This window comes from Pungitius pungitius, chromosome 17, assembly GCF_949316345.1.
Source record: "Pungitius pungitius chromosome 17, fPunPun2.1, whole genome shotgun sequence".
NCBI classification, from domain to species: domain Eukaryota; kingdom Metazoa; phylum Chordata; class Actinopteri; order Perciformes; family Gasterosteidae; genus Pungitius; species Pungitius pungitius.
Window position 1 is genome coordinate 8,639,520 of NC_084916.1, and position 13,708 is coordinate 8,653,227.

At 43.7% G+C, this 13,708-nt stretch overlaps 1 protein-coding gene across 5 annotated transcripts in view; it reads left to right on the forward strand.

Annotated features, from left to right (window-relative positions):
- csmd3b (CUB and Sushi multiple domains 3b) overlaps positions 1-13,708 on the forward strand; it is a 281,884-nt gene that overhangs the window by 121,850 nt on the left and 146,326 nt on the right. For all 5 annotated transcript variants that reach the window (XM_037473628.2, XM_037473629.2, XM_037473630.2 and 2 more), the window contains exon 4: positions 11,775-11,972. In XM_037473628.2, the coding sequence (XP_037329525.2) occupies positions 11,775-11,972 (198 nt within the window). The remainder of the gene's footprint in view (positions 1-11,774; positions 11,973-13,708) is intronic.

Here is a 13,708-nt window from a genome sequence, read left to right on the forward strand (position 1 = left end):
GCATCAGTGTCATTGCTGTGTTTTGTCTTCTAGAGCATCATGTTTTCGTCATTCTGTAACTGATTTATCTTTCTCAGTTTCTTGATTTTTTAACATAACTATTACCTCAAACGGTATGGCCAACACGGGGGGGGGGGGGGGTGGTGACGGTCCGACCGGCAAATGGCAGACGGGGGGGGGGCGCTAACTGGCAAATGGGTGGGGGGGGTGGCGCTGACGGCCCGACCGGCAAATGGCAGACGGGGGATGTTTTGGTAGAAAAGACCTTGACTAACCGGCTAAAGCAGTGGAAAACCGCTCGCACCCCCCCCTTCCCCCCCCCCCCCCCTCCCCCCCGTCGACGTCGACATCGCTAGCACCCCCCCACACCCTCCGGTTAACAGATCGATTTGGGTCGCGGCTTGTCATTAAGGGGTGATGGTGGGTCCCGGAGCCAGACCAGTTGAGAACCACTGGGCTAAAGAAAGACGTCCTCTCCACAGACAGCTTTGTCTTCATTTTCTCCAACTCAGTCTCTCTATCCTCGGTACGGCCGAGGTAGAGGGGGGGGGGGGGGGTGCGTGCTGGCGGCCCGACCAGCAAATGGCTGACGGGGGCTGGGAGTGCGCGCTAACGGTCCAACCGGCAAATGGCTGACGGGTGATGTTTTGGTAGAAAAGACCTTGACTAACCGGCTAAGGAGAGTCGTCCTCCCCACAGACAGCTTTGTCTTCATTTTCTCCAACTCAGTCTCGCTGCCCCCGTACGGCCGGGGTAGAGGGGGGGGGGGGGGGGGGGGGGGGGAGTGCGCGCTGGCGGCCCGACCAGCAAATGGCTGACGGGGGGGGGTGCGCGCTAACTGGCAAATGGGTGGGGGGGTGGCGCTGACGGCCCGACCGGCAAATGGCAGACGGGTCATGTTTTGGTAGAAAAGACCTTGACTAACCGGCTAAGGAGAGACGTCCTCCCCACAGACAGCTTTGTCTTCATTTTCTCCAACTCAGTCTCGCTGTCCTCGGTACGGCCGGGGTAGAGGGGGGGGGGAGTGCGCGCTGGCGGCCCGACCGGCAAATGGCTGACGGAGGGGGGGTGGCGCTGGCGATCCAACCGGGAATTGGTACGGCTGAGGTAGAGGGGGGGGGAGTGCGCGCTGGCGGCCCGACCGGCAAATGGCTGACGGGGGCTGGGAGTGCGCGCTAACGGTCCAACCGGCAAATGGCTGACGGGTGATGTTTTGGTAGAAAAGACCTTGACTAACCGGCTAAGGAGAGACGTCCTCCCCACAGACAGCTTTGTCTTCATTTTCTCCAACTCAGTCTCGCTGTCCTCCATCTTTGGTTTAAAGATGCAGATGTCCTCAAGGATCTTTTTTTCGTACTTGACTTGTTGCAGTTCAGTCTCATTGCTGTGTTTTGTCTCATTGAGGATCATGTTTTCGTCATTCAGGAACAGATTTGACTCTTCTAGTTCCTTGATTTCGTCAGTCAAATGTTGGAGTTCAGTCTTATTGCTGTCTTCTGTCTCATACAGGATCCTGTTTTTGTTATTCAGCAACTGATTTGTCTTTCTCAGTTTCTTGATTTTGTGAGTCAAATGTTGGAGTTCAGTCTCGTTGCTGTTTTCTGTCGCATACAGGATCCTGGTTTCGTTATTCAGCAACTGATTTTTCATTCTCAGTTTCTTGATATTGTCAGTCAAATGTTGGATTTCCACATGGATCTCGTTCTCATGCTGAAGCTCTTTTAATTTCTTTGACAACTCTTTGTTCTTGGCCAACTCATCCTTAAACTTTTTTTCCACACAGATTTGCTGTGTCTTGGCTGAGTTCTGCAGATCATTGTAATGCTCTTCAGCCTGGAGGCACTCCATTTCTTTGCGCCTCAGTTGGTTTCTGGTTTCATTGAGCAACAGAGACTGACCATCTCCGGTGTTGTAAAGTTCCATGAGTAGGTTGTTCTCATCAGAGAGCTTTTGTTTGTCTTTCTCAAACTGTTCGGTCATGTCTGCGATATTGATCTCTAGGCGCCTCCGATCGTTTAAACTTTGTTTAACATCCTCCTCGAGGCGGCTTATTTTCTCTCTGTCAGCGTTGGCCTGGGTGTGGAAATCCTCCCGTTCAGTCAGAGATTCTTTCTTGAACTCCTGTAGTTCATTGGTCAGGTTTTTCAGACAGGAGACTACCATGTTTGCATTATCTAGAGCCATTGAGAGATTTTTTATTTGGAGGGCACTCCCTATTTGTCCCTTAGGACTACCAGACTCACCTCTTTTGTTCTTACGTCCAGCCATAATATGATTTAAAGCAGACGGTAGTGTTGTTCAAAATGCTGATGTCTCTAAAGAGTGTCTTCTTCTCAAAAAGCAAATATCAGTCCAACCGGAAGTCTTCCTAGCACTGATCACTAATGTCAACAGACTGAGTGTTCTGAGTGATCTGAAGATCAGATCTAGAATGTCATGACATCACAGATGACTCATTCATCGCTATGGATACGACAACAACATGCTCCAAAGCCAAAGGTTGAGTGGCGCTAGCGTTGTCGGACCGCATTAGAGAGAGTCCCTTCAAAATAAAATCACAGGATGATTTTTTTTTTTTCAATTTTTTTTTCAATTTTTTTTTCCATGCAAAGGCCCACCAGTTGAGGAACACTGCACTAGAGAACAGTCGTTTGTTGGCTTATTTAAATCCAATTTACTGAAAGACTGGGACATTTTTCTTATGTTTGATCAGTTTTTATTAAACTTTGTATTTAATTCAAACACAGTAAAGACTTTTTAAATATTGTGGCAGTTGCGGCAAAGCTGAGGCCAGATTCAGGGATAAAACAGGAGACTCGGAAACAGTAATTACACAACACAATGGGTCAGCCATTTTAATTAATATCTACTAAATAAATAATAGTAACCGTTAAAAGTACATATAGTTTTGAATTATATTGAGCTGAATTTAATTAATGTTGTTTATTTATTAATTACTTAAACATTAAGTAAAATGTCAAATAAGATGTGAATCACTGAGTAGACTTTAATGATAAGGAATGTTTAATATGCAGGAAGATAAGAAATTTTACTCATTTGGAGGTTATTTTAATTTTAAGTGACACTTCCATCCCACACATTTTGAACCATGCGGACATCCGCTCTACGTGGAAGGGATGCTGTTCTCCGAACGGTAAGACTTGAATTATTGTTAGTGAACGAACGCATTATAACCAAGTTGTTGAAGTAGTTTAAACATTTTTTTGTTCTTCTGTGAAGTTAACAAACAGGCCAACTTCAGTGCTCTATAAATGTATTTAAGTCTTTAAGCTAACTTTAGTGGTTTTATTTATGTCATGTTTCATAGTTTCCGTGACAAGCTAAAGCTAATAATAATAAGGGCAATATCTCCCCTTTATTGAAAACGACAATGAAAATTGCATCGAGTGTGTATTATTTGGTACAATTCTGTGTGCATTCTGACCTCATGATCATATAGGCCCACAGGAGTGAAATTGTAGGTTATTGTTTATATTTCTGCTGGACTATTCAGTAATTTATTGGCTGTCTTGCTTCATCTTTTGTTGCTTGATGTTTGACTGTTAGGAAAGTTGTTATTAAGCCAACACAGCTACAGGGCTGCCATCCCTTACGGTTTCCCCGTGTGACAGACATGCATTTGCATGTTTTCACACAATCTCACGTCACACATCCAACGTCTCACCCAAAAAAAAAAATGCTGCTGCTTTTCGTCGCCTTTTTTTTCACGGACATATTTGTCCCGTATTGTCTTCCACAACTTTGTACACGCCTCGAGCGGGAAACAGACGTTTGCAGAGATTTCCCTCCATGAATTGGACGCCATCCGCGCGTCCTTACAGTCCGCCAATGATGGATTGCTTAAGTTGTGATATTTACGAATTTCTTCCAACAAAAACTCTTCAAATTGATTAATTCCATCGTAAAAATCTTTGTTTTAATAATCCGGAAAGGATGTAGTTAGCAGACCAATCACAGCATTGCAGGCTGGGGGAGCTTTGCCTAGCTTTTTTCAAAAATTGGTTGACACACGCAAGCATGTAAGAGGGGGTGAAAAAGCGCGCAAGGGGTAACTAAACATAAACCAGGCTTTAGTCACGCAGTTCCCGTGTTCCCTGGTGTTGAGAGCCAGCAGGGGATTCAGACCGCCATCTTTCTGTGTTGTGTATTGCAGTGACGTGCTGTTTTCTGTCTCCTCTCGGCTCGACTTCACACCGAGCTGCCTGTTATTGCTGGTTTCAGGTCAGTCATTAAGGGAAACTTTTAAGCAGTAATATGCATGGTCACACCAGACGCGCTTTAGTCATGTGAGCTTACTCGCGGGCTATTCGAGGTTATTTGGCTCTACTCTGCTCTCTACATAATGTAAAGACATCGGGACATGACGCACGTTATTTGCGTCAGTGCATTGACTTACCACTACTCTGGTGTGAACACAGAATTAACAACCATATGTACACTTGCAATATGTGTTGTTCGAAAACTGATTTTATTATTTGTCTTACAGATTCATGATGAGGTACCCTGAATCACATCATGCAGCTTGAATCAAAGTTCATGTTCGAGGAGGAGGAACACTCTCAATGTTCTGAATCTCCTCCATTCCAAAGTGCAGCCATGCTCTGTTTCCCTTGCACAATTTCTTTTATTTGTTTAGGATACATTTTTTCACATTCCAATTCTAATGTCTAACTATGCGGATGAATAAAACAATGCTATGATATTGTCATTATGTTATCAGTGGCATAAAATGGTCTGAAAAAGTAAATAATATGGCCTATCGCAATAAATATTGGTGCAATAATCGCACAACAAAAATGTCATATTGTGACAGCCCTAGGTACTAATAGGTTTACTTTTGTACTGTACTTTCTACACCATTTGTAACCTGTGTAACCTGTCACTAGGCAAACTCTTCTATCGAGCAGCATTTATGGTCTTGATTACGTGCTTTTTGGTCAAAGGGAGCTTGAACAGTATTACACCTGGACACCATGGCTTTGTGTAGCTGCTTTGTGGAAATACTGAATACAGATGATTATTATTCACAAAGAACATCAAGGCACAACTAATTCTCAGCACTGCCTTTACCTTCAAGGAGCGTGATGTGTGTATGTGCATGTTTCATTGTCTGGGTTTGGTGTAATTAAATCCACAAATACATTAATGGTCTGTTTTTCTGTACATGATGGTCGATCTCCACTAGAAGCTAAAGTCATTAGCAACAGAGGTGTGGGCGTGAATTCACTGAACTTCACATTTTCCAGATGATCTTATGCTTTGAACAGCCATTGATGTATTGGGTGAGCTCTCCCCTTTTCCTGCTCTATGCTCACCCTTCAAATCACCTTCTGCTGCCACTTAGTCCCTTTCCCTCATTAATGCTTTCATAATTAATCATGGTTACTTAAAATTACACCAATCACCAATCCGAAGTGGTTTCTGGGGGAGGTGTAATGTAATGTGCTCCTTGTACTCGGGTCGGGCTAACGTCCACGCTAGCTGCTAATTGTTTTGCGTTGAGGTGAAACTTGAGGCTCGATGTGAATTCCTTGTTGCACAGCTTGCACACAACCACGCTCTTATCGACGCTTCCATCCGTGTGTTTATTATAATAAGATTTCCATTCACGGTGCCACCCGACACGGTCTCGTCAGCATCTTCGTTCATGTTCACTGTGGTTTGTTGTTGTCTGAAGTCATAGGCCGTTTCTCAATATGCGTTCTTGTGTGGACTTTTGTTCTCGTGGACCCGTGAAACGTCATCAGTCGCAGCCCGAGTACTGTTCCAATTCTCAAGTCCGCATCTGGCCGAGAACGGTCATAATACCCGGATGTGGCTCGCCCCGCCCATTTTACCGGGCATGCATCGAAGCAGGCTCGTCTGTTCTTGTGAGAGACATATATCCCAGAATGCATTTCACCTCAGCAACAGGCAACAACGACAGAGGAAAATAAACACAACTTTATGTCGAAGTTTATAAATACTACTTTTTTTAAGTAACATAATGTAATTTTCTGACTGAATAGTAAAATGTTTAAGTCAAAAACTAAAATAAAAACGTATTAGCAAGACCAGCTAACGTGGTGACGTCATCAAGTCAGCTGCTGTTCCAACTGCGGAAATGACCGTTCTCCCGAACCTGCGAGTCAGGACTCCCGAGTCTGTCTCCCGAGTCTATTCTCGCGGGAACGCGAGTCCGTTCTCGCCGTCTTAGGTATTGAGAAACGGCCATAAACGCTAGTTGGTGCTCCAGTATAATCGGTCCCCCCGAAACTCATCCAGTGAGAAACGTTCCGCGGTGCAAAAAAAAGTGTAAAAATGCGTAAAAAATGTGTAATGCGTTATTCTTATGTGTAATTAATTAATCTTAATTCATATTGTAATTATTTAATCGCAATTAACGCGCTAAAGTCCCGGCCCTAGTTTTGGATAATAGGAAAAGGTTGTGCTTCTAACATGATGACCATTTTCATGGAGCTGAATATACCTGAAAGTTATGATAATTGAATTCAAAGTTCAGATAAATGCATTTAAAAAAGCTTGGTAAGTTATGTTTTGCTGGTGCTTGAGCCTTATTCGCCAATGGGAGTCGACTCAAGATTCAAAGGGAATCTGAGGGCATGGTTCTCAGCAGGAAACTGATGGATTGCCTACTCCGCGTAGGGAATGTGTCCTTACCCCAAGTGAAGGAGTTCAAGTATCTCGGGGTCTTGTTTACCAGTGAGGGGAAGATGGAGTGTGAGCTTGGCCAGAGAATCGGAGCAGCGGGAGCGGTATTGCACTCGCTTTACCGCACCGTTGTGACGAAAAGAGAGCTGAGCCGAAAGGCAAAGCTCTCGATCTACCGGTCAATCTTCATTCCTACCCTCACCTATGGTCATGAAGGATGGGTCATGACCGAAAGAAATGGGTTTCCTCAGGAGAGTGGCTGGCGTCTCCCTTAGAGATAGGGAGAGAAGCTCAGCCATTCGCGAGGAGTAGAGCCGCTCCTGCGTTGAAAGGAGCCAGTTAAGGTGGTTTGGGCATCTGGTAAGGATGCCCCCTGGACGCCTCCATTGGGAGGTGTTCCAGGCGCGTCCAGCTGGGAAGAGGCCCCGGGGAAGACCCAGGACTAGGTGGAGAGATATCTCTGCACTCGCCTGGGAACGCCTGGGGATCCCCCAGTCAGAGCTGGTAGATGTGGCCTGGGAAAGAAGTTTGGGGTCCCCTGCTGGAGCTGTTGCCCCCGCGACCCGACCCCGGATAAGCGGTTGAAGATGGATGGATGGGTTTTTAGTATCTAGCAATGCTTTTCTTTTTATATTTTCATGTTCAAGTTTGCTCAGCCCACACTACCTTCATCAAGTAGTGTCTAATCTTTATCTCCTCTTTTTCGATCTTTACAATCTTTTATTAGGGAAATGCATAACGTAGTTTGGCACCAGTTCTTGTTGTTGGTGGTCTAAAATACACTCTAAAAAGGATGCATTACGTCCTTTTTTCCTTTTATATTAGTCTTTATTTTTCTCCAGTGTTTCAATAATTCTTAATCATGGGCTTTTCTGTGGCATTTTATATTTCATGCTGTTAATGCTAAGTGTCATAATTTTCAAAAGGGGAATGTCTCATCTTGGCATTAATCTTTTCATATTAAAAAGCACACAGCCAGGTGTAATAAATCCATATTATCCTAATCGTGACAGTGTTGAAATTGCCCGGATCCTTACATGAATGGCAGTCGCTTGACAGCTCTGCGGCAACTTTCTATAAAAATAATAATTCCACTGTCATTATTACAAATATATATTGATGTATCCTAGTTGGGCGTAATTGTCTCAAAAATGTCTTGTTTTTCATACATTACTCTAGGACTTTCATGCAACCTCTTCACAACTGAACTCTTTGGACGTTTTGAGAGTCTTCTCAGTCGATCAGAAGCTCTGAAAAGTGTCTACGGTGCACATGTGTTAAAATGGCATTTCTGGTTTCTTATGTTCCTGATAGCAGATTGCTAATGCAGACTTAATTGTCGGGCATCATGTGTGGATTAGGTAGGTAGGTAGGGTAGGGACACCAATCACAGCCAATCATCTTTTACAAATTGCAATTTTTATCATGTAGTGTAGTTTTGCTTTTCCAATGCTATAGATTCAATGTTAATTTATACTCTTGTCAGATTCCCGATCAAAGGAACAAATATACATGAAAGTTATCACTAACCCCTCAGAGGTCAGAGAGGTGTGCATTGGATAAAATAGGCCCTAAGATTACTTCATAGAGTAATGTTGAAACGAGTCGTTTTAAAACACAAAGATTACTCTGCACAAAGATCAGTGCTAATGATAATTACTGATGGTCCAAATGAATGCACATGCTGGAATGAAGCACATGCTGAATGGAGGCTGATGACAAAAATAATATACAACCTACGCTATCAAAGTTAATCATCTTAACAGACTGAAATTATTTTTCATGACGAAGTTATTCACAAGTCTATAAAGAGAGATGGTCAAAGTGTTGAATAAATCAAACTGACAGGCAACAGAAAGATGACTGCCAGTGAAACCTTTTATATATCTGAGTGCCCAAGAACCCATTTCTGTTTATTAAAGGCCTCAGGATCCCTCCGTTGATTCTCTTACAGTCGTTATAAATCCCACATCTTTTATGGGAAATGCCTTGAAAATTACTTTTCAAATTCATTTCTCAGATGTTGTGAATGGAAACTCATGTCCATGCTTTCTAGTAACAGATCCTCTGCATTATTTTCAAGCGTTTCAGCATTTATTATGTTCCGCTATCAAACTTGGTTCATCTTTTATTAAAGTTACTGCTGAGGGAGGCGTAAAACCTCCAAACTCATAGATTCATTCTTCTCTGTCTCTGCCTCTTTCCTTTCCCCGTCTACATATTTCTCTCTCTCTCTCTCTCTCTCTCTCTCTGTGTCATCGCTGTCCTCCGCTGCCTCCGCCCCTCTCCAAGCCTCCAGCCTGCGGTGTCATCTGTCTCACTAAAATCTCTAAAAGCATCTCATTGCATTGTTTTTCTCAAACTTTGCAATCCTCAGATTTGAGTTTTTATCCTCTCATCTTACTTCTTCCCTCTCTGCTGTAATTGCTTATCTAGAGAGAAATACAATCCAGGTAAATGGTTATGTGTGTGGGAGTATGTGTGTGTATGGGTGTGGTAGAAAGAGTAGCTGTATGCTGTGGTCCGCTCTGCTCGCACACCTTTATGTGTGTTCCTGTTAGTGAGTTTTAGTGTGTGTGTGTGTGTGTGTGTTTGTGTGTATGAGAGACAAATGCACATAGTTCTACAGATGGCCCATAAATGCAGCAGCTTGTAATGAAGCAACTGAGACTCAAATCATGGTTATGGTAAACTAGGGAGAGGCAGAGATAGTGAAAAAGAAGCATATATAGATGGATAGAGGGAATAGTGAGGAGAGAGAAGTGTGAGTAAAGGAAGAAAACACAGCCGGCAATAAACCCTGAAAAGAAATGTGTTGTAGCTCCTAGCTACTGAACAAACTGTTGTAAAGAAACTATGTGATGTTCGCAATAAACTATACAAATAGTAAAGAGGAATGAAGGGATGGACAGAAGGGGTGATATAGGGGCAGGGATGCAACAGAGTAGAGGTAGAAAGGGAGAGGCAAGGCACACTGGCATGTTGTCAACGTTTTTAATTGAGGAGGAGGAAGCAGGGGGAACGGGACAGGAGGGGACGGGGAGTGTGACAGGAAGAAGGAGACATAGAGGGACGATAGAAAGAGATTAACAAATACATCATGGGAGACATGGGAGATACGGGTGGGAGAAATAAAAAAGAAGGTGCTAAAGAGGCAGAGACAGATGGAAAATTGTATTAAAAAAGGAATGGCAACTTGATGAACACGCTTCCCTAAAACAAATGTATCTAGAATGAAAATGACGTGGAGACTCAGGCTTAAGTAAGGACTATGGTGTGAGTGTGAGAGGAGAGGAAATGTGTGCCCAATCACCAAACATCCTGACATTGACTGCGGCCACGCTAACTGGCAAAATCAATAGGCCACCAGGTCGCAATACTAGGCCAACCTGACATCCAATCACAATACAGCACAGGGGGTCACTTCAGTGATGGATGGCCCTGGGTATGTGTGTATGTGCATGTGTACTAGTGTCGAAATGTGTCTTGTCTGTGTGCTTTTCTCTGTAATGATAAGGACTATGGTGGGGAGGGGGGTCCATCATGGTCTATGGCCATTATAGCAAAACGATTATCCTCTTCCATCTATGTTATATTATCACAGCATTTTAAGAAATCCTTACACACAATCTTTATTTCAACAGCCTCGTGCATTTCAGGATGTTTTTTTTTCCTACAAATAAGTTATTTTTGTTAATTTATTTTGGTCTATTCTATTTTAAATGGTCCACATGTCGTAATTAACAGCTGTTCGGCTGCAGCCAGGTGCAGGTACTGGAGCGGTGAGGGAGGAGGGTGTAATTGAAAAGTTATTTCATTATTATTTTGTAGAGGAATTAACCAGCCAACCAAGAATCCTTTTTAGTTTAATTGCCCCAAAGAAACGCAAAAGTTGTGAGAAGGTGTAAATGTGAAATGGGACATTTTTCCTGGAAGAATTTCTCATTTGGCAGCATATTTTCCTCACTGCTTCTGTGATTTCGTCCTTTCTCTTCTTGTCCCGTCCCATTTCAACTCTTCGCTCCTCCCTCCCTCCGTCTGAGTAGTTTCATACTTCTATCCATCCTGTTGGGCAAATATTAACGTGGAAGCATGCTCAAATAAAAGGGAAGAGTCTCTATTAAAAAAAAACTCTCCCATGTCCATCCTGTAAAGTTTGTCTAGCGGCGGAAATATTTCATTCCAGTATCTGAAAAGAGCCACGCAGCCGGGTGGGATCAGTGGGGGGCACCCCCTAAAACACACAATCTGATAAGAATGCAAGCTCAAATGATGCATCTTGAGCTGGACGACCCGCCTTCTGGTTTCCCGGTTGGTTTCTCATCTCCTCTGCTCTTGCCTCCCCCTCACCCAATCTGTTCGTCTCCTCCTCCCCCTCCCTCCTCCCTAGCCCCCTATCTGTCTCAACAGTTTCATAGTTGTATCAATCAAGTTCAAACAATAAGCTCGTAGTTGGTCCCTGTTCTCCCATGTACTTTTCTGGTTTATGGCTTGTAATACCCCTTCTCTGCCTCCCTCTCTCTGCCCCCTATCCATCTCTTTCCTGAGTGTGTCTGTGTATGTTGGTGTATGTGTGTGTCTCTTTTTGTATATGTGCCATACTGTATATGCATATATCTTAGGCACAGAACTGTAGAATGTATCAAGAGGGAATAAAGTGGTTAACCATAAAACACTCTCCATCCCTCTCTTTGGTGTGACTTAGTTTTTTTTCAACTGAGAGTGCCGTCAAAATATTAATCATAAATTAATGAGAACTCTGGTCGAAAAGGACCTTCCCATATGGGTGCTTTAGGTAAGAATTTAGAACAGACTTTGACGCTGTGTGTTTACGCATTTAATCTGCATCACCACAAAGCAAGTGTATGTGGAACAGTGTTTTCGATGGTACATGCAGGGTATAGACCTGGGAGCTGTAATTGCCTCAGAGTAGTCTCTGGATGGGACACATTACCGAGCAATAGCTGGGTTATGTATATGGCTGGGACCCAGTGGAGTGGGGGCTGAATGCGTAGTTAAACAGTTTAGTGTAATTCATTTGAAGACAGAAATGGAAAACGCCTTAATCCTCCTTTTTCTCAATTGTTTCTTTACTTCTGCAGAACTCCACAGCACATCCTGTGGAAACCCTGGTGTCCCAGCAAAAGCAGTGCTCAGTGGTGGAGGGCGCTTTGCCGTGGGAGACCAAGTGCACTACAGCTGTGTCCCTGGTTATGTGTTAGATGGCCATGCAACACTCACCTGCATCACCAATGCCGGAAACACTGCCGTTTGGGACTTCCCTGCTCCGATTTGTCGAGGTATGAACAACTACACATGTGTGTATTTGTGTGTGTGTATATATAGGGTTGTGTGTGATTGTGCATGCCTCTGGATGAAGAGTTTTATTCTGAAGTAATGAAAAGAAATACAAAAAAATATTTTAACACAATATTATGGAATAATCTCTACATCATGCTTTGGAAAAAAACGTCACTTTACGTGTCAGTGGGAGAGAAAGAACGACAGACAGGCTGTGTGTGTCTGTGCTCTGTGTTGTTATTTCATACTTTATCATCAAAAGATTTGTGTGGGAGAGAGGCAAATATGCACCATGCAACGTATGCTATAGTCTATTTGGGGATTTTAGGGTGGGTGCTGATAGTCCGTGTACTATGGTGTTGCATACTATGACACACTACAGTTCGTATTCTCAGGAGAAGCGTATTATTTGGCCCACATAAGCATGGTGTGTAGGTGCATGTACTGTATATCTACATGTCTTGCACAGCTCTCCTTCACAATGAGTTTGAAGAAATCTATATTTAAAGTGACAACAGCATGAGCAGCATGGAAAATAATGATCTTATCTTCTTAAATGGATTAATTTGTCATATACATATACAGTCAAACATTTGGACACACTATCTTTTGATCAAGAGAAAATGTGTCCAACCTTTGGACTGGTATTCTACTTAAATTTCAACATTTAGTTTAATATTCACATAGCCACACTCTGACGCTGACAGATCATTGTCTTACTCTACCACACCATGCGATTAAGTCTCAGTGTTAAAATATATTCAAACTCATGCAAAACAGAGAGCAAGAATAACAGTGTGACGAGCCACTTCAAAGCGAGCCGCAGCAAACGTGTAGTAAGCCACAGAGAGAATATTTCCAGAGTAGGTGGGGGAAAAGGCTGGCACTGATGCCAACAGGAGTTTGGAGATACAGCTGAGGACAAAGAGAACTTTAATGGAATTCCTATTTCTCTTTTGTGGATGACTAAGTAGGCAAGTAAGTGATGTCTAACCATGATCAAAGCCATACAAATTATACAGCCTACTTAGCTGCTTTTTCATGATTAATCGTATATCTCCCTTTGTGGCTACCTAGCGGATGCCATCAAAGTACGTGAGTGGCCAGATGGCAGCTGCACGAGCGGGCCGCTATTTACGGGGATGTGATGCCAGGCGGTTTAAGGTGACACGGCGAAAACAGGAGTCCACGTAAAGAAGAATCATTTGGACAGCCTTAACACCCTATGCTCCTCATCCCAATGCGATGACACGCAACGGCAACAAGTCATTTCTCGGGCCTCAGCGGCTGGGTCGCTGTTGGGCTACATGTTGAAATGTATGTTGTGGCAACTCAGTGGACGCAGAGTCAAGATTTCAGAATCAAATTGGCTACATAGAGATCCTTGATAATTAAACGGGGCGGAGGTCGGAATACAACAAAAGTTTCTTCCCGGTCAGGGTGTTGATGAGAGGGGCGAGGTGATATGGGTACCTCCTGTTTAACGGGACTTCTCTCAAGCAATTTGTAAGATCCCATTAGTCGTTCCTCTCTGCTCCGTTGGTTCCCTCAAACTGCTGTTCCGTCAATCTTCTCCCTCCCCTGCTGCTCAGCCCTCTCACTTTATGTCCCATCTGATCTGTCTGATGGGCTGCAGGTGTGCCCCATGCCAAGTGCCTATTGATTACAGCACCTGCACTGGGTAGTACACACCCTCTATTACCTCCCCCAACCTGAGCCTTGGGATCCACCTCTT